At 35.1% G+C, this 26,983-nt stretch overlaps 1 protein-coding gene across 8 annotated transcripts in view; it reads right to left on the reverse strand.

Annotated features, from left to right (window-relative positions):
* ERBIN (erbb2 interacting protein) overlaps positions 1–26,983 on the reverse strand; it is a 120,066-nt gene that overhangs the window by 18,216 nt on the left and 74,867 nt on the right. For all 8 annotated transcript variants that reach the window (XM_043887900.1, XM_043887899.1, XM_043887898.1 and 5 more), the window contains exons 11-20: positions 25,894–25,966; positions 25,458–25,587; positions 25,031–25,146; positions 23,502–23,571; positions 12,983–13,082; positions 9,267–9,388; positions 7,810–7,983; positions 6,569–6,754; positions 3,067–3,181; positions 1,044–1,227 (exon numbers count right to left, since the gene is read on the reverse strand). In XM_043887900.1, coding sequence (XP_043743835.1) covers positions 1,044–1,227; positions 3,067–3,181; positions 6,569–6,754; positions 7,810–7,983; positions 9,267–9,388; positions 12,983–13,082; positions 23,502–23,571; positions 25,031–25,146; positions 25,458–25,587; positions 25,894–25,966 — 1,270 coding nt within the window. The remainder of the gene's footprint in view (positions 1–1,043; positions 1,228–3,066; positions 3,182–6,568; positions 6,755–7,809; positions 7,984–9,266; positions 9,389–12,982; positions 13,083–23,501; positions 23,572–25,030; positions 25,147–25,457; positions 25,588–25,893; positions 25,967–26,983) is intronic.

Raw genomic sequence — 26,983 nt, forward strand, 5'->3', positions numbered from 1 at the left:
CCAAAATTATAGAAGATATTTTATTTCTATTTGATAATATGAAAACATATTTGTGTTCTTTTGTGTAAATATGCAAGTTACATTTCAACAAATATTTTTTAATACCGATCTTCTGATTAGATAACAGAAAATATTATTAGAATTACAACCAAAGAAGGTATGACTATACCCCTTTCTTAGCCTTTATTTCATTACAAAACACATGATTTAGAAAATGCTGAACTACTTGCCAACTATATCAAATTTTACTTTTCAACAAATTAACCATTATTTTAACATCCAAGAGGTTATAAAAGTAATATTTTACCACACTAGATTTTAGCCTCAAATTCAAACAGTATAAGTGATTAATCTTAAATACAACTACATAAGAGTTAAAACTCAATGTGAGACATAAAATTCATCTTCCTTTTAAAGTAATGCAAATCAATATATAGAAAAATTTGACTTAAATATACCCAGAATTTAAGTACTATATAACTCTAAAAATCAGTTAACAATATCCATACAATAAGCTTTGGATTCAGCAGTAATCCAAATCCTTCTATCAAGCATAACCCTTTAACTTGAATTATTCTAAACAGGCTATATTAAAAAACATTATAAAACTGTTCAACCTTTTAAAGAAGAGAATTAGAATATATTTTAAGCCTTTTCATTTAAAGACTAAGGTGAAAATATATGTGCTGTGCTGTGCTGAGTCACTCAGTCTTGTCCGACTCTCTGCGACCTCATGGACTGTAGGCCGCCAGGCTCCTCCATTCACGGAGAATCTCCAGGCAAGAATACTGAAGTGGGTTGCCATGCCTTTAGCCTACGGATCTTCCCAACCCAGGGAAATGTATAAAAGCTAAGTAATTATAATTAGTAAATAAACTGGGGAAGAAATTATATATTGCCTGAACCAGTTCTATAATATTAATTTGCAAAGTCTTTTATGTTTTAATAATATATAATAATGTACTATAAATAGTATATATTTATTTGCCTTGCCATCTCTATGTATTGTACAAATAAATTATCTCATTAAGATGGTCACAAACCTGATTTTGGAATTAACACCAATATGAGTTTGTTTCACTGGGGAGCAGAGTGAGGTATCTTGACTGCTGTCAGTATTAAGAGAAACTGAATCAGACATCCGAGATGGAGAAGAACAATTGCTGTTATTCTGATTGCTATTGTGTGTAACTTCATCTGATAAAGAATCCGTATCCTTTGTATCATCTGTAAGAAAAAAAATTAAGCTACTGATAAAAGCCACACAGAATTTCCAGTAATGACAAATGGCATTTATATTGTCTTGGTTCAATATATAAGATAAGGAATTATTTGGATAGAAGATAACCAGAGGCTCACCTCAGAAAATTCAGTCCTAATACATACAAAGATTTAAGAATTTAAAAATAGTGATACCTTCAGTTAGTTTTTAGTGATACCTATATATTTTTTTAATATGAACAATGATAGAGTTACCCAGAATCTGATTTAAACTACTGACACAAATATTATCACATGTTTTTAAGGCCATTTTAGTGAATATACTTTTCCATGAATTTAGTTTTAAAAAGTTGTAACAGTAAGAAATACATACTATAGTTCATAACCTCAATAAATTTGTTATCTGGGGTATAAATGATTTCACATGTGTATGGAATTGTTTTCACCTATTCTGATAATAAAAATGAGCAGCATAGTCAACCAAAAAAGAAACACCAAACAAATCCAGAAATTTTCACAAGGTCAGCTTTCCCCTTTCTAATATCATTTCAAAGAACTATATATGAATAGTGAACTCTCAATACGTGAGATGGCTATATAAACAAATAGCTAATATTCATATTCCACTATAGGCAGGTAGTAATAAAAAGTACCATTTTTTAAAAGTAGTGATAAAAAGATAATAACTTAGTATGTTTACAACCCTACAGGCATGGTAGCACATGGGGCTCTGTAAATTCTGCTTTAAGGAGTTTGGGTCTGAGAATCTGAATTTTTAAGACACTGTTAAACTACAAGGCACTTAAGTTCTCTATTTATATTCTCCTACTTCCTTCTCATGGGGTAACTGTGACAATCAGATAATAATATGTAAACTATTTAGGATAGTAAGTAACAATTAGTAACAAATATAAGTACCATTATTATGAAACCCCAAGCTATCCTTTAAAGGGCCACCTTGCCAATAAGTTTCATCAATGCCATAAAGGTACAGGCTGGATAAATCTTTGGTGGAGATAATGTAGACATTTTCAGACATTTGGTAGAGAAGAGTGAGGAAAGGATAAAAGGAAGGGATAGCTACTCTCCAAGTTGTCTTTCATTTCTAAGAGTCTGAGATTCTATGTTAGGTGGGGGTGAGGGGGTATGTTAAAAAAAAGTTCCTTAACAGATAAAATAACAACAAGCATCTGCTATACATAAGGTACTATGCTAGATCTGAGTACACTAAACCAATATATTTGAAATTCTCAAAATCTTTCCTTAGCTTCATTGTATGTCTAGTTAGATGTATGTGTGCTAAATCACTTCAGTCATGTCTGACTCTTTGCAGCCCTATGGGCTGTAGCCCGCTAGGCTCCACTGTCCATGGGAGTCCCCAGACAAAAATACTGGAGTGGGTTGCTGTGTCCTCCTCTAGAGGATCTTCCCAACCCAGGGATCAAATCCACATCTCTTATGTCTCCTGCATTGGCAGGTGGGTTCTTAACCACTAGCACCATCTGGAAAGCCCAGTTAGATGTATACACATGGACAAAATTAAGGAGCTCAAAGATCATACAGCAAATAGGTGGTAGAGATGGAATCATAATCTAGGCTTATCTGCCTTAAAAAATCCATGTCCTGTAAGTAAACTTGCATGAATGAAGGAAGAGATTCATCAAGATTTTTCTTTAAAAACAAGAGATAAGGAATAGACCCTTTACGAAGACATGTTTGAAAAATTGCTTCCGAAAAGTATTTTAAATAACATAGTCACATTTAGTGAAATTTATTTGAAAAAGAAATTTATAAATTTTATTCAGTCCATTTCTGTTCTTAGCGAGCTTTCTTTTGACATCTAACCTTTTTTGTTACTACTAAGTGCTACCACTTTGGGCTGGTTAATAGAGGTTTCAATTAATGGTGGTCGCATCTCTGCCATTTTCATCTCTTCATCAGAAGAAAGTTCTTCAGATTCCTATTTTAAAGAAAAAAGAGAAAAATATTCACAAAAATAAATTTTGGTTTCTTTAAATGAATATTAAGTTATATGAACTTCAAAGAGAAAATACATGACACAGGCATAAAACCTTTTTAAGGTAACCGAATAAAACTAGTAGGTGACTTAAATTTTTCAAGGCATTGGCAATAAAACTATGGAAATTATTAACACTACACCAAAGTGTCTAAGGTATAATTTTCTGTGTGGTCCTTAATTCAACTGTGTTAATGATTAGTGTGTACCTGGTACTATATCAAGTGCCAGAGAAACAAAAATGAGTAAAACAATCCCTGCTGGTGAAAAACTCAGTTTAGTGAAGATGCTCTAACAAAAAGTCTATTCCTAATTCTTAAATTTATTCCTTCAAGGATCACCGGGTTCCAAGGAATCAGAAGGACTGAGATGCTCTTCCACCAAGATAAATTAATGGCAATTTCTGCCCAATTTGAAGACAGAATCTTTTATTACTTTCCATTATTTTTTTCTCTGATATTTGGCAATTGTCCCAGGCAATTTACCATTGAGTGCTGTTAGCACACACACAGAGACTCTTGTCAACAAGTATTAATAGAAAGATTTTAACATTGTATATAATAGACATAAAATCAGAGCTTCTGCAGTTTTAGATAATATAATGAAAATAAATAAAAGGTCTTAAAACAGTATTCTATTAAAAATACTAAGATTTCTAAGTGCTTTAAGTGTCACAACAAAATATGAACTGAAATCAGAAAACTATTTCAATAAAAAGGCCAGACAGTAAATATTTTATACTGTGCAAGCCACACATTCTGTTTCAACCAACCAATTCTGCTGCTGTGGCATAAAAGTAGTCACAGACAATATGTAAGCAAATCACCATGGCTGTGTGCCAGTGAAACTAAATGTCATCTAATTTTTCATATTTCACAAAATATGCTTTTTCTTTTGACCTTTATTCAATGTTCAATAATGTAAAGCTGTTCTTAGCTTGCAAGCCATATAAAAATAGGCAGCGGGCCAGCTTGGGACAACAGGCCATAATCTGCCAACCCTGTTCCAGACTGTACTACAATGGAGTTAGACTATTAAGTAGTTAAGGGAGAGAAATGTAAATTGGGTTTAGTCTTCAAGGGTAAGTTAAGAGGTAAATAACATTCTGAGTAGAGGAAAACATGGAAATAAGAAAATGTATGGCAAGTCAGCTCCATGAAGCTGAAATTTAGAAAAAAGGGCAGGAGAGACAGAAAAGGCAGACTGGATTGCATAGTAAAAGGTTATGCTCTGAGTATGAACTCAACTAAGTACATGCTTTCATTACTGAAAGTTGCCAAGCTAGAAACTCACAAGGCAGATTATCTTTTAAAATAGTAACTCTGAAAAAAATAAATAAATAAAAATAAAATAGTAACTCTGATATTAAAGGTTTATGGAAAGAGAAACTAACAGAAAGAAAACTAGGTATAGCAATAGTCCTGAACAAAAAAAGACTACATTTGTCTTGCAATGGCAATAATAGCTAGTACAGAAAAAAAAAGAACTGGACAGAAATTTTATTACCATTAACAGAACTTGACTGGTACAACGAATACAAAGAATGAGATAACAGGTTAAGGAGGTCTGTCTCAGCCTTTTGATATCTGCAGCATCTAAACTGCTGACCAGAGCTTCTTCTTCATGAAATTATATTATACCTGGGCTTCTGCAAACTATAGTCTCCTAAATCTCCTACCACCTTTCTGTTTCCTTTGCTCATGTCAATTAATCTTCCTGCAGTTTGCTCATATTCTTTCCTTTCTTACTCTTTCCCCCAGCTACTGCATTTTTTCCAATGATTATGCTTATTTTCTTAATTAAAACTTTTTATTTATTTATTTTGACCATGCCCCACAGCATGTGGGATCTTAGTTCCCCAACCAATAAGCAAACCACTGTCCCTTGCACTGGAAGCATGGAGTCTTAACCACTGGGCCACCAGGGAAGTTACAATGATTATGTTTAATGTAGATAATTCTGCTAAAAAATGTTCAGTGGCTCCCCAAAGACTATAGTATAGAACATTAAGTCCAGACTTCTCAGCATAGCTATCAGGAAACAATCTACTCTACTAATTTTATATCCTCTGATATATTTGGTCAGATGGTCTGACCAATGCTCTTTCCTACATTTTCTAAAGGCCGTTCATTTGCTCTCATTATTCTTTTCACATTTCATTCAATTCTCCTATTTCTGTTAACTGAAATACTTCAAAATACAAGTTAAACAATTCCTTCATCTTAAAGCATCTGTGTGGTTCTTTATAGCCAGAAAAAACCTCTTTCTAAATTGCTATAAAACTTATTTCCTCCAGCAGTGTATGAGGGGAATGTAGAATGGTACAATCACTTTTGGAAAACTGGCAGTTTCTCAAACAGTTAAACAGAGTTACCACACAATCTAGCAATTCAACTCTAGAGGAAAGAAAATATATATCCACACAAAAACTTGTATACAAATATTCAAAGGAAACTCACTCATCATTAGAGACAAAATGTGGAAATAACTCAAATGTTCATAATGGACGATGACAATGAAATATATAGACATTAAAAAAAATGGATGAAGTACTGATACGTGCTACAATGTGAATAATCTTGATGACATTATGTTAAATGAAAGAAACAGTTACAAAGACCACATACTGTGTGATTATTTATATGAAATGCCAAGAACAGCCAAATCTAGAGGCCGAAGACCACTAGTTGCTCAGGACTGGGGAGGAGGATACAGAAGTTGTAGGGAGACAACTAAGAAGTACGGACTTTCTTTTAGGGTAGTAAGAATGTTCTAAAAAGTGTTTGTGGTGAGGGGTGCACAACTTTTAACACTAAAAGCCACTGAACTGCACCTTTTATTTAAATAAGTGAGTTGTATAGTATATGAGTTATACCTCAGTAAAACTGCTTTAAAAAAAAAAAAGCTTTTACTGATCCAAGGGGAAAATCTCTTTAAAAAGTCTCAGATATTCAAGAAAAAAAAAAACTTTACAATCAATGATAAATGCCTAAATAAGTCAAATAACTGACTTATTATTTGGTAAACCAACAGCAACTTTCTCATTTTTAAGTTACTGAGATTAAAGCAACTGCTATTATAAATTTTACAGAATTAGAACTGCCACAATCTAATTTAAATAGTAAAATTTTTTATAACCTCTGTACTCCAATGTTGAAGCTTAAGTGATAAATGAGTGGTAAAACAAATATTATGAAATTTCTCAATAGCAAAACTGTATTAGCATATTTTCTGCTATTGGTATCAGGCTTCCCCTACCTCTAGTGAGCAACAATGAACTGTTAAATTCTTATCATTTAACATTACTCCAGAATAATCATAAAGCCATACCTCAAAAACACCATCATGATTAACAATATGCTTCAAGTTCTCAGAGGCTTTCACATTTGCAGTCACTGGCAGATTTCCAGAATTGACCTCAGCTTCAGGCTCATTGGTCTTCTGTATTGAGTTTCCTATCATATACTTTTCTCTTTCATCAGCTTTGCTTCTTACTGGAGTGGTACTTTCAGAAGTCTAAGCAAAAGAAAAGATAAAGAACTCACATTCTTTACACTTATTACTGTATCAAAGTTCAGATGAAAATTTAAAAGTATCTTCCTATTATGGGTAAACTGAAGAAGTTTTAAACATGGAAATCTGTAGCACTGAGAGAGAAAACGCTCACTGTGGGAACAGGCAGTCACAAAGGTCCATGAGCCACATTAAACTTTACAATTTAGCTAAGGTTCTGTTTCATCCTAGAAGGTGCAAAGCTGGTATTTATGAGTGAGTCACTTGGCATGTGCAAACTCAGGAAGGCTTGATTTTCTCCTGCTCATTGTGGAATGTACAGTAACTTCAGTGACAAGAAAAAACTTCTGTTTCTGTGATACAGGTGCAGAGGGGAAAGTTCATTAAAGGAACACACAATTTAGGGATTTGTGTAGGTTTCGGAAACATCCTAGGGAAACGTCAATGATCTGTCACAGTAATTACATTTAAAATTAAAACTGGGTAGAATGGATCAATATTACCAGGGGAAAAAGTATTTCTATAACCATGAACTTTCTGACACTATTATCTTATTCTTTGTTAGGGCAATGTTAGTTCAAAAGCTATGCTGATACTCTCCTGCCCATTTGGACAGTCTGTAACCACAACTGAAGTGGTAATAATAGCATTTCAGTTTGCTCACTATGACAGCTTTTAGTTCAGGTATCTGAGGACTCTGGTCACCTGATGTGAAGAGCCGACTCACTGGAAAAGACCCTGATGCTGGGAAAGATTGAGGGTAGGAGGAGATGGGGGCAGCAGAGGAGGAGACGGTTAGATGGCATCACTGACTCAATGGACATGAGTCTGAGCAAACTCTGGGAGATGGTGAAGGACACGGAGGCCTGGCGTGCTGCCGTCCATGGGGTTGTAAAGAGTCGGAGATGACTGAACAACAGCAACAGTCTGAGAATACTCCCCAAGTCTGGGAGTGTATTTTGGTGTATATAAAAAGGATCATCGTATCAGTTATCATTTAAAAATTTTGAAGAACTGGAAATAGACTTTAGTCAATGTTTTAAATTGAGTTTTCTAACCTTCACACCCACATCATTATTTACAACTTGCTGATCTTCATGTGGTTTCAAATCTTTTCCAGAGTCATCATTAGTCTCTTCATCTTTTAATCTATGTACAATGGTTTGAACAGTTTTGACCATATTTTTAAGCTCATCCGGGTATGGTGTTGGGTATCTCTTCAAATTTCCCTCCTGGAGAAATAAAATAAGAGATAATTTTAAATTATCTCACAATTCAAAGTACAGGTATTTCTTTTTTAAAAAAATTTTATTAGAGTATAGTTGATTTATAGTGTTGTGTTATTTTCTGTTGTAGAGCAAACTTAATCAGTTAAATCTATACATAGATGTACTCTTTTTAGATTTTCCATATTGGCCATTACAGAGTATTGAGTAGAGGTCCCTCTGCTATACAGAAGGTTCTTATTAGTTATCTACAGATAAATATTTCTAACATCAATCTCAAAATTTAATAAATAGTCCATCTTAATTATACTACATACCTAGCTCATAAGGTAACTGTGAAGACAGATGATAGGCCTTTGAAAGCATTTTAGATCAATAAATGTATGGTTTTATTGATAGTAAAAAAAAAAAACTTCACAGTTACAGATTTCAATGTTTTAAAAGCTTTTTTTAGTACACTTAAATATATTCCATTTGGAGATATATGGTATGGATATTGCCAACACTGTCACTTGGCTTTGAAACAGATACATGTTTTCCAGCTAGATAATTATGCAAACAGACATAAAATTCCTACATTATGATGACTTATGTGCCAGAAACCAAACACCTCTAAGATCAGCCTAATCATCATTTTCTAGAATTCAGCCAGCTTTATTATACAAGGAAAAAATAATCACATCCATAACTAACTTGGAAATGTGTATTTGCTACTTCTATTACTACAACACAGTCTCATAAAGAAACAAAATGTTCACCTCAAAGAGTTGTTCATCCCTTTAATATACAAATAAATTATTAAAGAAAGGAAAGGGGAAACAATAATCTGTTTTTCTCTTATATTTATGTACACTATGAAATTTGGTTTTTATTCACACAATTTTATATTGTTCTCAAATACTTGCACATCATAAATGTACTGGATCAATAAAATTTCAAGTGCCTTGAGGGTAAGGAATGAAACAAATACTTCTTTGTATCCCCGAAAATAGCACAGATGAGCTATATAGTACCTAATAAATGCGGGCTTCCCAGGTGGTGCTAGTGGTAAAGAACCCGCCTGCCAATGCAGGAGACAGAGGCATAGGGTTGAGAGGATCCCCTGGAGGAGGACATGGCAACCCACTCCAGTATTCTTGCCTGGAGAATCCCATGGACAGAGGAGCCTGGCAGGCTTATGGTTCACGCAGTGGCAAAGAGTCAGACATGACTGAAGCGATTTAGCATACATGCACCCAATAAATATCAGGAGACTGGTTTAAAATTTGAAGGAAAGCAAAGAGACTCACTCTGGGAGGCGCCTCCCTCTCATCTTTGTCTTCGTCGCACTCAAAGGCCACTTGCGCTCGCTGTTTCCTCTGTTCCTCCCACAACGAAGGGTTAAAACTTTCATTATCTGATATAAACATAACTAGAGAAAAACAAAAACAAACAAAGCCCCACTATATTTTACTATAAGTATGAAAAACTGTTACTTGCTCATAATTTTTTTTTTTTTTACTTGCTCATAATTTTATGAGATGTTCATTATAATAAATTAAGACCGGTCAATGTCAGCAGCTATAAATGCTACACTAACAACTAGGCTGTATTTCTAACATTTCTTCACAATAGCGATCACACATCTTTTCTTTCTTAAAGCTGATCTGTCTTGTTTTTTAATGAGAAAGATTCCTGAAGAGAATACAATATAATTAAGACACTATAGATACGTAATTGTGTGTAGTTCCCTACAAAAAATAACACGGTACTACAGTGTTATTTCATGCAATCATTTCATCCAAGTTTTGGCATTCAGAAATCTTAATTCCAATATTGTTTATTATGTACTAGAGGAGGAGAGTTAACACAGAAAAAAGGAAATATTTTGGTAAAAAATGACTACCCTGATGGCCCCTACTTGCATTAAACATTATACATAGTTTGACTATGTAAACAAAGTAATTGCAAGATATTCTTTATATCAAAACTAAGGAAAATTTAAAATTTAACAAACTCAACACTTACATATCCTGCTATCTGATACAATATTAAAGAATTAACAGCTGTCAAAGTTTTTTGCTTCCTAACAGGTAACCAAAACAAAAGGTAAGGCTTAAAAAATTAATCCATTTGACTATTATATATCACCTTACAGAAGTTTGTACAATTAAAAAAAAAAATCACAACTTATTTTCTGCCCATTAAAAGAAAACAACAAAAGAGATTAAAAGCACCTTTTTAGCTAATAGAAAAACTGAAAACTCAAATACAGTCAGCTTGATTATTTCCACAAAACCAGCATAATTATCATTCATTTTTAGTCCTTCTTTTCGGCTTCTTACCCTTCTTTAAGCTCATATCCACAGGAAGAATACCATGAAACTAAATACTAACAAAAGGCATAAAGCTTTATTTACCTTTTTCTTTAATTACTCAGTTCAAAATTTTTTACTTGCTTTGTGTTGTTGCTTAATATTAAATGAATTACAGTGTTTGTTTGTGCAATGAGGTTCAAATTCCTGGGAAACCTTACTGACACACTTTTTGTGGTATACTTGGAAACGCAAGTATTTCCAGCGAAGTCTACTTCCAGGATTGAGAGAGAGGATTTCCCCTCCCATCTTAGGATTGTTTTGTTACCAGAAGGATTCTTGAAGAGAATCTAATAAAACACTACAGATGTGTGACTTTGTGCAATTCCCTACAAAAAGTAACATGGCAATTATATAAATATTTCATTCAAGGTTTGGCATTCAGAACTAGTCTTCCTAATTCCAATACTGTTCATTATGTACTAGAGGTGGGGATGAGGGTTAAGACTACCAATCATCAGCCTAGTCCAAAGATCTCTAAGAGTTTTAGATTTTATCAAAGCACTATTACATCAGAATTTTTTCAGAACCCCAAGGAAAATAACTTTAACCATTCCTCTCACTCCTGTCAACTTCTGGTCACCTACACTTTCTACCCTTTAGTATAAATCTCACATCTTTTGAGATAGAGGGCATTAGGTAGTAACATTACTTTTTCTGCATTTTAGAGGCTACTAGATCTGATCACACTGGCATATTCATTTGGATTCTAGCATTTGCCTAGCATGTTTCTCTCTACCTATATGTCATATGTGAAACTTGCTCAGTTGTGTCCAACTCTTTGTGATCCCATGGACTATACACAGTCCATGGAATTCTCTAGGCCAGAATACTGGAGTGGGTAGCCTTTCCCTTTTCCAGGAGATCTTCCCAACCCAGGGATTGAACCCAGGTTTCCTACACTGTAGGCAGATTCTTTACCAAATAAGGCACCAGGGAAGCCCAAGAATACTGGAGTGGGTAGCCTATCCCTTCTCCAGAGATTTTCCTGACCCAGGAATCAATCCAGGGTCTCCTGCATTGCAGGTGGATTCTTTACCAACTGAGCTATCAGACAAGGCCTACCTACCTAAGACCTGTCAAAATCCTGAATGATGACGATGTGTGATGACCCCAACAATACAATTTCATAATTTCTTGATGTCCTCAATTTCAATGTCCACCTGCATCTCACCCATGTGATTCAAAATCATGGTACTCCTCAATACCTTAGCTTGTGTAATACCTGACCACTCAACTTGTCCTTCTAATTCATTCATTTATTATTGCTGGTAAATGTTGAATTCCTTAACCTCATTTCCTTTTCTTCCTGTAAAAGCATTCTTTTACTCCCTTCTCTATTCACCTTAGATTTCATGACATATTATTTCTACCGCTCTCATCTTTTTTCCCCCTTTCCTTAAGTCATACCTACCCAATATTTCCTGTAACATGGTATTTCAATCACCTACCTTTGCCCTGGAATTCAACCAGAGAAAAATGATATAACCTTGTGGTTTGGAACCACTACAAATTTATGGTACTCCCTACTCTTTGTTCCATCTTCAACACTGCTCAGGAATTCATTCCAAGTCAGCCTGCTCTCCCACACAAAATCACCACCACTTACCTCAAATGCCCTTCCCCCAACCTTTACAGGCAATTTTCTCTTTGACTTCACTGAGAAAGTAAATACAATAAAAACCCTCAGACTGATACTGCTCCCCAATATCCTGTTTTCTCCAGTTATAAATTTATTGTTATATGGATCCATTCTTCCCCTTTTTCCTGTTTAAGACTGATTCCGCTAACTAGGCTCAAGATACCACACCTTCTCTTTCAAATTTATCCATCATTATCCCCCACCTTCTCTTTCAAATTTATCCATCATTATCCTCCTTTCACATCATGAGCTTCTTGAAAGTAAGTATGTAAGATCTTTAATACTTAGATCTGGGACTTCCCTGGCGATCTAGTCGTTAAAAGACTCTGTGCTTGCAATGAACGGGACATTGGTTCCATACCTGGATGGGGAACAAACACCCCACATGCCTCAAGAAGCAGCCAGGGGTGGGGCAAAGATCTTACATACTTAGATCTAAAACAATGCCTGGCACATGTGTGGTAATAAAAATAGAATGAATTAAACGTGAAGTGTCTACTCTCAAAGTATTAAAAATTTCACCTAAAGCACATTATGTTTTCTGACTCATTTATTTCTCAGACACTGTGATAAAGGAAGATGCTTCTCTTGCAGTTAAATAGAAATTCAGCTGCCTGACCATACCAACTGTAGTTTCTGATTCAGTACTGTGTACTAGTTATAGTGCTCCCATAATACCCATAGTGAAATACTTTACATATGAACTCTTAAGAGGACTCAGAATATTATAAACTTACACTTTTCTGGTAAAGTCTCCCCACACTAAAATGCATCCAACAAAATCAAAGGAATCATTTAAGGAAACATGCTATAGACATACCTCTAAATTCAACTATCTATAACTCTGAGATGCTGCCTTATTTTCCTATTTTCAGAGAACTTCATTAACCAATTCGCTAAATTTTCTTCAAACTAGTACAAGTCTCTGAGACTTAAAATTCAATTCACATCTTTGCTATACTTCATCAGTATTAGTTTTTTTAAAGAAAAGAGATTCTTAAACTCCTACCATCCTCAGTCCTTGGCTGCTGGGGGAACATGTAGTTAGTAAGCGCCATGTTCTGGGTCTCTGAGTCGGTCTCTTTTTGAAGAGGTATCAGGGGTTTGGACTAGGGAAAGAAAACAAATGTTCAATTTTCAATAATCCTATAGCAAATACATATCGAGCAATACTTCTGAGTAAGTACTCACCATTTTTTCTATTAAGTATCAATGTGTAGGTTACAAAAAATATCAATATACATAATAAAACTTTAAACATTGATTTGAAACCTTGTACAAAACTAAAAAATAAAATTTAGCTTTTATTTTTTTTTTTTTTTTTTTTTTTTTAATTTTTTTATTAGTTGGAGGCTAATTACTTCACAACATTTCAGTGGGTTTTGTCATACATTGATATGAATCAGCCATAGATTTACACTTATTCCCCATCCCGATCCCCCCTCCCACCTCCCTCTTCACCCGACTCCTCTGGGTCTTCCCAGTGCACCAGGCCCGAGCACTTGTCTCATGCATCCCACCTGGGCTGGTGATCTGTTTCACCATAGATAGTATACATGCTGTTCTTTTGAAACATCCCACCCTCACATTCTCCCACAGAGTTCAAAAGTCTGTTCTGTATTTCTGTGTCTCTTTTTCTGTTTTGCATATAGGGTTATCATTACCATCTTTCTAAATTCCATATATATGTGTTAGTATGCTGTAATGTTCTTTATCTTTCTGGCTTACTTCACTCTGTATAATGGGCTCCAGTTTCATCCATCTCATTAGGACTGATTCAAATGAATAATACAAAGCAAACTCATTCTGTATTGCAATTATCACTATCAATAGTTTTAAAAGTTCTCATATATTAAGTACATTAAGTACATCCACAGTCCAATAATTACTTATCACAGTGATTTTAGTAACACCAAAAACTAAGCCTCTTCATTTTATGTTATTTTGCCCCTACTAGCATTCTCCTATGAGAAGATGCTTTTGCAGAAACGAGTTAAGAGGTTTAGTCTAGTTATTTGCAGGTTTATTTTAGCTGAAAACAGAGTACAAACACTAGGCTGTAACCTTTTCTCTTCTCTCTTATTCCCTGTGTCTCATTTCTCCATTAATACAACACCAAGTTATTCACTGGCAGAGCTGGAAACTCCAATTATTTCAGATCTCATTTTTCCTTAAGACTTTTTCCCTAACTGGTTATTAAGTGTTCTCAATTTACTTCTTAAAATAACTAATACTTTTGCCAGCCTATTGACCCAACATTCTACCAATCCAAGCCTTGGCTAACTCCAAACAAGCAGGAACTACCCAATTCGCCCCTCAACCTGCCACTCCATCAATTAAATCTTTGGACTTACTCTTGTGAAAACTGTGCCGCTAGCTGATGTCATCCTACAATCTTACTCCCATTCAGACATTTCCTCTGTGCCCCTATCCTTGTTCCACAGTAAAGATATTGCCCTGTGTCTCAAACATCATCAGTGAGAACTTTCCTGACCTCCTCAGATAATAGCAATGGTAGACGTACTTCCTTCCCAAAGACAGCAGTTTCCTGAAGCCTTTTCAGATACAAGCTGCTTCTTCTCCCACATTGCATAAATGCTAGTTCATTAGGTGGAGATAGTTTACAAAGGCTACAAGATCATGACTCCTCTTTCAAGTATAAACACCCCATCTTTTGAGAAAGATTAAGCCCTGCTTCACTCAAGCTCCTTTCCTTTCCTAATATACAATGACTTTCTAGTAGTATCCAACCACTTCTGACTCTTTTACGCCAAATCCTTCAATAGTAATGGGTAATTCCATAGATATAAAAATGACACAGCCATACTTTTAGCCCAGTGATTTCTCAGTAGATGAGGAGTGGGTTGGAAGAAGGAAAGAAGTCTACTTAGGTGGACATATCAAAATTATCTGGGAGGGACTTCCCTGGTGGCCATGTAGTTAGGATATTGGGCTTTCACTGCTATGGTTCAGTCCCAGGTTGGAGAACTGAGATCATGCAAGCTGTGTGGCATGGCAAAAAAAAAAAAAAAACACAACTAAATTTAACTACAATTTCATGTAATTACACAGGGAGTTACATAAAAGACAAAGTTAAAAAAAAATTATCTGGGGGGGAATTCTCCAGCAGTCCAGTGGTCAGGGTTCTGGGTTTGATCCTTGGTTGGGGAACATCACATGTTATGTGATGGACTAAATAAATAAATAATTTTTTAAAGGTAAAACTTATGTTAAAAAATTATGAGAGGCTTCTAAAAAACTAATCACACTCCTAAAAAAGTTCAAAAGTAACTGTGGCAATGGTTGTACAATTCTATGAATATATTAAAAACCTAAGAATTTTGCACTTTAGGTGAGCTGTATAGTACATGATTTATATTTCAATAAAGGCGCTATAAGAAAACTAATCATCTTTTATTGAGAGCAAAGACAGAAAGAGATTGAGAACTATTTATTGAGCCTCTCCATTCCCTAAATACTTAACTCCAATGATCTATTTCATTTTGGATACTCATTCTACTCCTTTGTCATAATTTCTCTAACATAGCCTGTTAAATGTTCTTTCTCTGAAACCTAAAATTACTTGTTCAACAAGTATTTCCTAAGTGCCTCCTATATGCAAAGCACTATGATAGTCACTAGTATAGAGTGGTGAGCAAACCATCTTTACTGATTCTGCAGAGCTCACAATACACGAGAGGAGGGGCAGAGACAACAAAGTAAATACGGTACAGTAACGTCAGACCTAGGTAGAGAGGGCACAGGGCGCTAGGAAACACAAAGGAGGAGGTATCTGCTTACCAACATCTTGGGCGATGAGGAAGGCATTCCTGAAAGAAAGCCCTCCAAGATGAGGATGAGTAGACATTAACAGGTCAGAAGAGGGAGGAAGACTGCTCCAGGAGCACAGAACTCATTTGGGGAATGAGAATAAAGATGTGAGGGGAGGAGATAAAACTAGGCAATAACAAGAGTAAAGGGCCAGATGAGTTACAGTGTGGTTCTGAATGGAATTCGGGTGATAGAAGACTGGGGCTGTGGCAACACTGGAGGAAGAGACCTCTTAGGAAGCTATCTCAATGATCTTAAGTCAACACCATCCAACAGAAATATAAAGAGATAAAAAATGAGACCCATAGATAATTTACAATTTTCTGGTAGCCACATGTTCCTAAAAAGAGATTAAATTCATTTTGACAATGTATTTAATCTAAACTTATTCAAAATACTGTCATTTTAATGTGTAATCAATAGTAAAAATTGTTGATTGATTTTACACTCTGTTCATACTAAGTGCAGAAAATTTAGTGTGTATTTTACACTGATAGCACATCTCAATTTGGACTACTCACAATGACTACTGTTTTGGACAGCGCAGGTCTAACTGAAAGATGATGGTGAACTCTATTTAAGGGAAGGAGGAGCAGGGATAAAGCAAAGCATAGAAACATCTGATATATTAGTATTTAATGGTTAAGCCTAGACAGAGTTTAGTGATTCACTGCACTGAAGTATAGGGAGACTCAGTAGTTAAGAATTACATTCTCAGATCTCTGTATCCAGCAAGTACTTTTTACTGACCTAGGGAACACTAGCAAAGAAAAAGATCTGAAGCAGAAGATGAAATGTTCAGCTTTAGGTTGGTTGAATTTGAGACATCTAAGGGGCAGTGTTAAACAGACAGTGAGTGTAAAGTTAAGGAAACAGAACTGAGTTGAAGACAATTATTAAGAATAATGATGATATAGTCAGTAAGTGGTATCTGTAGCTTATATGGTAAAGAATCTGCCTGCAACACAGGAGACCTGGGTTGATCCCTGGGCTGGGAAGATCCTTTGGAGAAGGGAATGGCTACCCACATCAGTACTCTTGCCTGGAGAATCCCATGGACAGAGGAGCCTGGTGGGCTACTGTCCATGGGATCACAGAGTCGAACATGACAGAGCCACTAACACTACTAAGAGAGTCAGTAACTGGTACAGAGAAAGTAAATAAAGCAGAGCCTAGAGCACCATGAGGGGCTTCAACGTATAAGATACTGGCAGAAAAAAATCCCTGAAAAGGAAACTAAGGAGTGCTCAGTCAAAAGACAATCAGCAAAAAAAAAAAAAAAAGGCAATCAGCAGAGCATGTAACATAGACTTCATGCAGATTCCTCACTTCATTGCTCCTACATACTTGCTCATCAATCCCACCAAGACTGTCACTCTCTTCAACTTTCAACTTTATCACTATCATTCTTTCCTGTCTTCGCTTCTCTTTTCATACCTCAACTTATCTCTTTATAACCACTTTCCTGCCAGTTACCAGACCTCCTTATTGCATTGGCCTTCTCTTGCACCTGGGTTGACAAAGTGCAACCCAGAATTATTCCAATTGCATGCTTTCTCTATATCACAGTTGAGCAAATTTGTATTAACAACAAGGTTGTGGTAAAAACTTCAACAGACTCCCAATGCTGCTTGAAAATTCTTCCAAACTTCCTAAATTGAATTTTGAAGAAGATAGTATCTTTGAAAAAAATTTTTAACAAATATAGGATTCAAGAACTGCTAAGAGTTTGGAAAATGTTACGTTCTAAGAATTTTACCGTGAACATTTTTAGCCCTTCCTCTCACAAATGTCACATCCAAGATCCCTTCAAGAATGTAAGAATACCTGCCAGAGCTTTTGATTCCATCAGCTTCCACTCCAGTTATCCATCACTCTCTAATCCCAATCTCCATAGAGCCTCTTTCCAACAACTTAGAAACATGCTCTCTTGCCCCTAGTTACCAATTTCTTTCTGTTCTATTCCTTTTCTTTCTTATCCAACCTTCTTAAAAGACTAATCAATAACCATAGGCCTCCATTCAGTCATCTATTTATTCCTTAAACCACTTCAATCTGGTATTTGACATATACTTCTAAAACTGCATTAGCTATAGCCAAGGTAAGTGGCAAGATAGCTATGACTTGCCAAAATATAATTGATGTTTTTCAGACTTCATTTGAACTAACCTCTCATTAGATTTATCCTGTTGCAACTCCTTTCTTCAGGCCAGCTGCTTCATCCTTATCTTAAAAAACACTATCATATAGTTCTCCTTCTACCTCTATAGCCACTCCTTCGAAGCCTAGTAACTTGTTTGCCACTTAAATGTTAGTATTCCACAGGATTAATCCACCCCTAACATTAAAAAGAGAAGGAAATGGCAACCCACTCCAGTATTCTTGCCTGGAGCATCCCAGACAGAGGAGCCTGGTGGACTGCCGTCTATGGGGTTGCACAGAGTCGGACACAACTGAAGCAACTTAGCAGCAGCAGCAACATTTGAAAAATAATCTGACAACAATCCCTTTTGAGAAAATAATAAAAAGCTATGAAACCACTCCCAAGAAAAAGTGATTAAGATGATGGGCTGATATCTCTTGTCACACTACAAGTCTTCTATAAATTTTACAAATGAAAGGAATAAATATATAGCAGTACTGTGAAAAAAGAAATTAGGTCTTCAAGAGTAATTTGAAGAAATCCTTGGAGGTTAAAAATTAAAAGAATGGAGAAACCAAGAGCACAGAAACCTTAGTTTAAAACAAGGTGGCAGGTGGTGGTCATGGTAGTGGTTCAAGGTCACTCGAATTGTTCTCTGCATGTCTACTTAATATGCCAAAGGTACTTCAAACCCAATAAACCTTACTAGAACTTAATACCTTTATATAAACATATTTCCTTCTCTTGTGGTTCTTAGTTATGGAATCAATATCCACCTAGTCACTCAGGGTACACCTCTGAGGCTGATCTTTGCCTTTACTCCTTTTCTTCTCACATATATGCATTTTCCACACATTCTACTAATGTGATGTTTAAAGTTATGTCCTAAATACAGTCTTTTCACTGGCTCTGTCATCACCACTTTACTTCAGCCAACATTTTCTGTTGACCTGAGTATGGCAATGGCCTTCAACAGGCCTTCCCATGGGCATCACCACTACTAAATCTTCCATAATGCAGGCCCCAAAGCCTTTCTAGTAGACCCATCTGACCATGTCACTTGCCTGCCTATATGTTACACAGGTTCCTTATCTCCTATAGTAGTGCTGGCATGTATCCCAGGATCACTTCTCTTAAACTGATTCAGTTCAGTTCAGTCGCTTAGTTGTGTCCGACTGCGACCCCATGAATCGCAGCACGCCAGGCCTCCCTGTCCATCACCAAATCCTGGAGTCCACCCAAACCTATGTCCATTGTGTCGGTGACGCCATCCAGCCATCTCATCCTCTGTCGTCCCCTTCCCCTCCTGCCCTCAATCTTTTCCAGCATCAGGGTCTTTTCGAATGAGTCAGCTCTTTGTATCAGGTGGCCAAAGTATTGGAATTTCAGCTTCAGCATCAGTCCTTCCAATGAACATCCAGGACTGATCTCCTTCAGGATGGACTGGTTGGATCTCCTTGCAGTCCAAGGGACTCTCAAGAGTCTTCTCCAACACCACAGTTCAAAAGCATCAATTCTTCGGTGCTCAGCTTTCTTCACAGTCCAACTCTCACATCCATACATGACCACTGGAAAAACCATAGCCTTGACTAGACGGACCTTTGTTGGCAAAGTAATATCTCTGCTTTTTAATATGCTGTCTAGATTGGTCATAACTTTTCTTCCAAGGAACAAGCATCTTTTAATTTCATGGCTGCAATCACCATCTGCAGTGATTTTGGAGCCCAGAAAAATAAAGTCTGACACTGTTTCCACTGCTTCCCCATCTATTTCCCATGAAGTGATGGGACCAGATGCCATGATCTGATTACATACATGAATAATTGATTATGACTATAATGACCAAACATTCAATTTGCCTGGGACATTCCTATTTTTACACTTACTATTCATTCTGACAATTATCACAGAGGACCCTTTCACTATCAAGTGTCCTAGTAAAGTCAATAAATTACACTGAACCTAAGCACAACAATTTTCCTCTGAGCCTAAATATGGCTTTAGAATCCTTTTAAAAATTATAATTTATCAAAGTTGACATGTAAAATTTTAAAAATCTATTTGTCATCCTTGAAATATAATGCAAGTTCCTTTGTATGGCATATAAGATCCTCCATGACCTGGTCTGTGTCTACCTCTGTGGCCTCATATCCAACTCTTCCACCTTACAGGTTATGCTCTAGTCATAAAACCACTTGTACAGACACTGATTACACTGCTTTACTAATAAGTGCTTAGGCTGCTGATATTCCTTCTAACCAGAATACTCTTCCTCTTTCATCATTTAATACTATTACTCTCTTGAGAAGATGTATTCCTCTTTTAGGCACAGCAGGCATTTCCTCCTCTGGGAAACTGGCTATCCCCAAGTGAAGTGCCCCTTCTCTGATCCTGAAGCCTATCAAGTCTTTTATCATACCATATTAAAACTAGTTTCTTAATATCCTTATTTGGCCCATCTTAGTTTGCCTGGCACAGAGTAGCTGTTCAATAAATGGTTCCTGAATAAAAATGACAAAATGAATGAGGAATGAATGATCAACTGTTCTGTTTGAACCTTCTAGAGACTTATGAAAGATTATGTTACTGCATGTACTGCCTATAGGTTTATATTCTTCATGGTCAGTGAAATGTCCAGAAGCAATTTATTTTCATAATTTATAATCAAACTACTTTCACATATTTTTCTCCCCTACATTTCATCCTTTTACATGGAAATGACTACCTCATACTGTAAGGGAGGTTTTATAGCTACATCACGTATGTTTTACTATTTATTACTTTGCTACACTAGGGAAAACAAAGCCCCATATCATCATAATTTTTACTTTAATCTACAAATGAGGTGCAAGAAGAGGTGAATGACAGAACATTGTAGACACTACGCTATTAATTTCACCTTAATAAGTCATCTGGCATAATTTTCTGGCACAGATTTATCCACAGCAGTTCTAATATATTAACAGTTCAGAGTCCTCAAGACCAAGAGCCATGTCTCATTCATACTATTGTAATAGGTACTTGAGCCAGAGCCCAGCAGATGTTTAAACGTTTTGTGAATCCAGCAGCTAAACTTCGTATCAGACTTAAAATGTAAATATTCAAGTAAGAGAGATATATATATACACACACACATGTATATATACATGAACTGACACATTTAATAGATGTAGTAATCACTTGTGTTCAAGTTCTAATGAAAACAAAAGTATCATTATTTTAATATTTCTTTCTCTAATTTGTAGAACAAAAGGATATACAGACTGATTCATAAGTGTGGAGCAATATCAACATAAGGTTTTTAAGATATTATTAAGAGTTAGGGCAAAAGGGTTTCTTAGTTAAGAAGTTTAGAGAATTCTGAAATATAGACAAGATGGTTTCTTTACTATCAGAACACATCAGGGTTGCTAACATAATCCAAAAGAGGGATATAACATGTCTCCCAAGCGAATTTGATGATGGAATTTAGGACTATCTATTTATATGAGACTTGTGTATCTAAACCTTGTGTTTTCCCTGGGAAAACACAGCTTTAGGTAAATTATAAAGTATTGCTCAAACATAAAGCTTTAACTTATTAAAGGGATCAGTAAATGTTATATTGTTTTGTTTAAAAACATTTACTAGCAAGAAATACTTGAGAATAGATACAGAAAAAATGGTTTCCTCATAATTACAGATGAGGTAGTCCTTATTCTTTTCTTTTTGATCAGAACCTACAATCCATTATTATGGTGACATTATACAAGAGATTTCTTATCCATTAAAACAAGCTTAACAACAGTCTACACAATGAAACTTAGCTAGGCTACTAAGATATGTTCATTGCCCCAACCTTCTTTCTTTCCATGCACTATAATACACTTAAATCAAAATTTAACCCCCACCATTTCACTAAAACTATTACTCCTCAGCATCAGTAATTACTTCTGTCTTAACAAACCCAATGGCTAATTAGCAGTCCTCATATACCTAACTCATCAACAACATCTGACTAAGTTGATCTTTCCTGAAGCACTTTCTTCATATGTCTCTCTAGATAACACATTCTCTTGGTTGGCTGGTGGTTTTTATTTTCTTTCTGGGATCCCTTTCATTCCTGAGTTCAATGTTTGACCTTCTTCTCTATTTCTCTAGTAACTGAATGTACTTCCATGGTATAAAATTCCCTTTGCACAATGCTGACTCCCAAATTTTATCTCCAGCCAATACTTGAGTTGCAATTATAGACACTCAACTAATGACTTGACGTTCATAAAATCAAACTATTAAGTTTATCCCCAAACATACTCCTCTCCCATCTTTCCTATCTCAGAAAATGGCAACTCCAATATTGTACTTCGTTAGGTTAAAAACCTAAAAGTCATACTGTTTCAGTTCTTTCTCTGAAGTTCCACATTGAGTCCATCAGGAAGTCCCTCTGGCAACAGCTTTCTTAAAAATGCATCCCAAATTGGAGCTCTCCTCACAATCTCCACTCTTATCCTATTAGGTGAAATCCAGCAACATGTCCTTCTAAACTAACTGCAATAGCTTTCTTATTTAACTTTTGCTTCCAATACAGAATATCCCACCCTCACCCTCAGCACCCACAGTCCATTCTTCACAAAGCAGCCAGAATGATCTTTTAAAAATGTAAATCATATCTCATTATTTCCTGGAATGAAATACTTCAACAGATTTCTTTCTACCTCAGGGTGAAACCCCAAGGGATTAGTATGCCTACAAGGTCCCAGGGGACCTAACCTCAGTCTCCCTCCCCAGATCTAACTATATACGTCTCTCCCTTGCTCACTACACTCCAGTTCTCTGGCCTTTCATCTGTTCCTCGGTCACACTGAGCTCATTCCAGTACTGGCATCTTTATTCTTAGTAGTCTTTAAATGTACCCCTCACCCAACTCACATTGTGGCTCGCTCTTAATTTCATTTGAGAAACTGCTCTACTGTTCCCTTCTTCAGACAGGTATTTCCTAAATCACTCGATTTAAAATAGTATATTTACTCCAACCTTGCTACTTTTCCAACGCCTAGCAAACTCTTTCTCTGTAGTTCTGAAATATTATTACTTAGTTATTAATTTGTCTCGAGTGCTTCCCATGAGAATGTAAACTCAATGAGAATGTAAGAAGATTCTATCTGCTTCATCAGTATAACTCCAGCTCCCAGAGTCATTCACGTCCTACTATAAGTTTTCAATAAATGTCTGTCAAAGAAAAGTTCAAGGAACAACTCTTAATTCGTTAGAAATACTTCTCTAAGGTTTGTCAAATTGTTTGATTAGAAATATAATTTAAATTATCAAATGTATACAGATATAAACCACAGAGAGTCTCTATAAAAACATTAAAATTTAGGGAGGATTTTGTCCTAATCTACCTTTTTACAGATTTAGGAGAAGTCAGGCCAAAAAGGACTTCATAAATCTACACATATTTCACAAAAATGATCTGCATCTGTATGTTTTTACATGTGTATCAGATTAGAACTACTCTTAAATAGTCCTAAATAAATGAGAATGCATAATCAATTTACAAAATCAGAATGCCTACCTGATTATCTGAGAGCCACATAGCAGTCAATTGCTGTAGCTTTGTAAAGCTAAAGGGCAAATTTTTTAATCTGTGGGAAAAAATGCAAACAAAAATTAAACTTTAAAAATGAGAAACGTTAAAATGAGAACTGGATCTAATGGTCTTCTAAATAATGCTATGTTATTGCATATGAAAATAGGAGAAAAACATTTAATTCAGGAGAAAATCAATTATCAGTCTTTGAATAGGACATAATACTATCCAATTTTATAAGAATTAATTTTAAAAATACAAATCTTCCATTGAGTCAATTTGATTGGGGGGGGGGGGAATTGGATAATTTAATAACCTCAAAAAAATTACCTAGGAAAATCTAGCAACTATCCATACTTTAATGCAAAGGCAAGGACAAATTAAACAATGTTTCATAAAATTGATTTGGATGTTTTATTTGCATTTAGAGAGAACAAATTGCTATAGGAACCACTCTTAATAAGAGTTTATGTTATAAATATGGCACTCTTTTTATTTCACTGTGAGCCAGCACTTCCATATGCAAGACTATTTTAACATTATAATGAGTGAAAATTGAGTAACGGAGATATTTAGTAGAATGCTAACTTGAAACAGGACCCTGTTTAAAACAAAATGACTACTTAAACTTTCCATCTTATGTTTATCTATTCTTCTATACCTAATTTCAAAGGAACCTAGGGAATCTAGGTCTCTGAAACTCAAGGTGTTGGAACTTAGGGCTCTAGTTTTAGGGTATAAAGTATGAGCTGAAAGAATTTAATTTTAAAAGGGATTTAGTTTAAAACCACACTGCATAGCTATAATTAACAATTTAAAAGGAGGAAGGTGTGAACAGTCTGAATACCCTAGTCAGAAAACCAAGTTTACACTAAAAGCTCTCTTTTATAAGCAATGTGAATCACCTTAAATCTGAGTCTTAATTTTCTCCCCTCCATAAAATGGGAATACCTGTTTTATTATTAGGGCTGTTTTGAGTATTTTTAAGATACAACAAGAACAAAACATAAAAATGCTCTACAAATATTCTTTTACCACTATTAGCCTCTTTACACCAGAAAAAATTATAGACATTTGTTCTTAACTTAAACATTGCTTCAATTTAGCATCCCTAGTGATCTATTTGCTTTGTACCTTGGCTGTGTTGTCCAAATTATTTGAGTGGGTGTCTAGTCACATGTCTGCCCAGATTAATACAAGGAGTAGGTAAGATTAAAAGCTGCTTTGTTCAACAGCTGTATTAAAGCAAAAATCTGACTTTAGGAATAAAAATGGCTATCATAAGATGATTAAGACTATACAGCAAAAGTCAACATAAAATAAACCATAACAATCACTGTATGATAATTAACATCAGGTAAAATTAGTCTTTCAAATGAAAATTCTACACAAAACCCAAAACTAGATATGCAAAGAAAAACATGTATTAGATTTTCTATCACATATAATGGAACTTTAATTTCATCCAATAGATGTCTTCTATAAGCCAAACGATGAATTACACTGTTACAAACCTATTGTCACTCAAATTAATGACTTTTAATTTCTGCATATCACCCATTTCCTCTGGAAGTGTCTCAAGTTTATTAGAATGGAGAAATAGCACAGTTATATTTTTCCAACTTCCAATCTGAAAGAGAAACAGAGAATTATTGATTAAAACTTTAGCCTACTGCTTAATAAATGTAAGTGAAGTATCATTTTCAAAAGTAATAAAAGTACTCTTCTCATGTATAAAAGTAATTACATTTTTCCTTTTCAATTATTGACTTTCACATATGAATAAAAGTATTAGCAAATCAATATAACTAATTATTATCCAGAAAATACATAACTTAGTTACATAATTATCTCTGAAAGAAACTAAAGAAAACCACACTGGACACCTATAATTAATAATTATAAAAAATAAAAATTCAAAATAAAATGTAAATACAGTACCTCTGGGGGTAACTGTTGTAAGTAATTATGATCCGCAGCAAAGGTTCTTATATTAGTAAGCTGCCCAATAGATGAAGGCAAAGCTTCAAGTTCATTGAAGCTACAATCCAGTTCTTCTATTGATACTAACCTTTAATTAAAAAAGAAAACACATATTTTAACAAAAAATTTCCTGTATATAATCCAAAACTCAAGAACATATGACCGTTTGAACTTGACTTTAACTAATCTAGAAGAAAATCTATTTCTACTAAGCTAAAGTTCACCTGTAGAAAAACTGGCCTATCTTGATTATAAATAAACCCAACCTGCAGCCAATTGCTTATTTAAATGTTTTTAGACTCTCCTATTGATGTTAACAATTATCTGAAAAATTATATGGGATGCTGAACTGAAAGAAAAATCTTCTGGTTCTTTTAATACACAAAAATCTTACCCTCCTATAGAGTCTGGTAGATACATTAACTGATTTTCATCTACTTTAAGAGTTGTTACATTCTTCAATGAACCTATTAAGGGAAGAAATAATAAACAATTTTTCATCTTGAACTAGAAGTCAATCAACAGTCAAGTGAGCCACATATTACATTTGACATGAATCATAAAGAACTTTTAAAAAGCCAAGCTATCTAATAGAGACACCACCCCAACCCTATCATCTCTCCATGCCCTTACCCAGCATTTACAATTTTCACATACGTATTCTCTCTTAACATTAGTGTATACTTATCCATTTAGGCCTCACTAAAATGTAAGCTTCATAAAGAGTATGTACTTTTTGTCTCCACTGCTCACTGTTGTAGCCATGCTCCTTGAAACAATTCTGTGACATCACATTGAGGATACACAGCACAAACTTATGGTATCAAAGATTAAAGAAGTGGTAGTCCTAAGGGAGCTTTCTTAAGAGTTTAACAAGCTATTCTGCATACTTTAAGTGTACTAAATCCTAAAACAATAAAAATGGAGTTTAATTTAAAATAAAAAGTGTTGGAAAAATTATAGTAGATTTGCAAAACACAACCTGAGCTATAACAGTTATGTAATTCAATTGAAAAATATGTAAAAATATTTCTGATTTTTATATTCAAACATCATGAAGATGCCAATATGTAAGTTTTTGGTTTTTGATAATTCAATTCCCTTGATGCACCACCAGGTAAGTAACTACATAAATACAGCTGACCCTTGAACAACACAGGTTTGAAGTGTATGGATCCACTTACATGTATGTGAACTTTTTTCACTTTACTACTACAGTACTACATGACCCACAGTTGGTTGAATACAGAGATGCAGAACCATGGATAGGGAGGAAGTAAATGTGAATACAAAAGTACATTTATAAACTATATGAGATTTTCCCACTGCAGAAGGTTGGCCCCCTAACCACCATCACTGCTGAAGGGTCAACCGTATAATTTTCAAAGGATTTTGCTCATCTGGCTGTCTTCCTGTAAGTATAAAATGAAGTTAAGATAGGAAAAAGTTAGTAGGTAAGGGCCATAATCAAGAGTTAAAGCGAA

This window comes from Cervus elaphus, chromosome 25, assembly GCF_910594005.1.
Source record: "Cervus elaphus chromosome 25, mCerEla1.1, whole genome shotgun sequence".
NCBI lineage: Eukaryota > Metazoa > Chordata > Mammalia > Artiodactyla > Cervidae > Cervus > Cervus elaphus.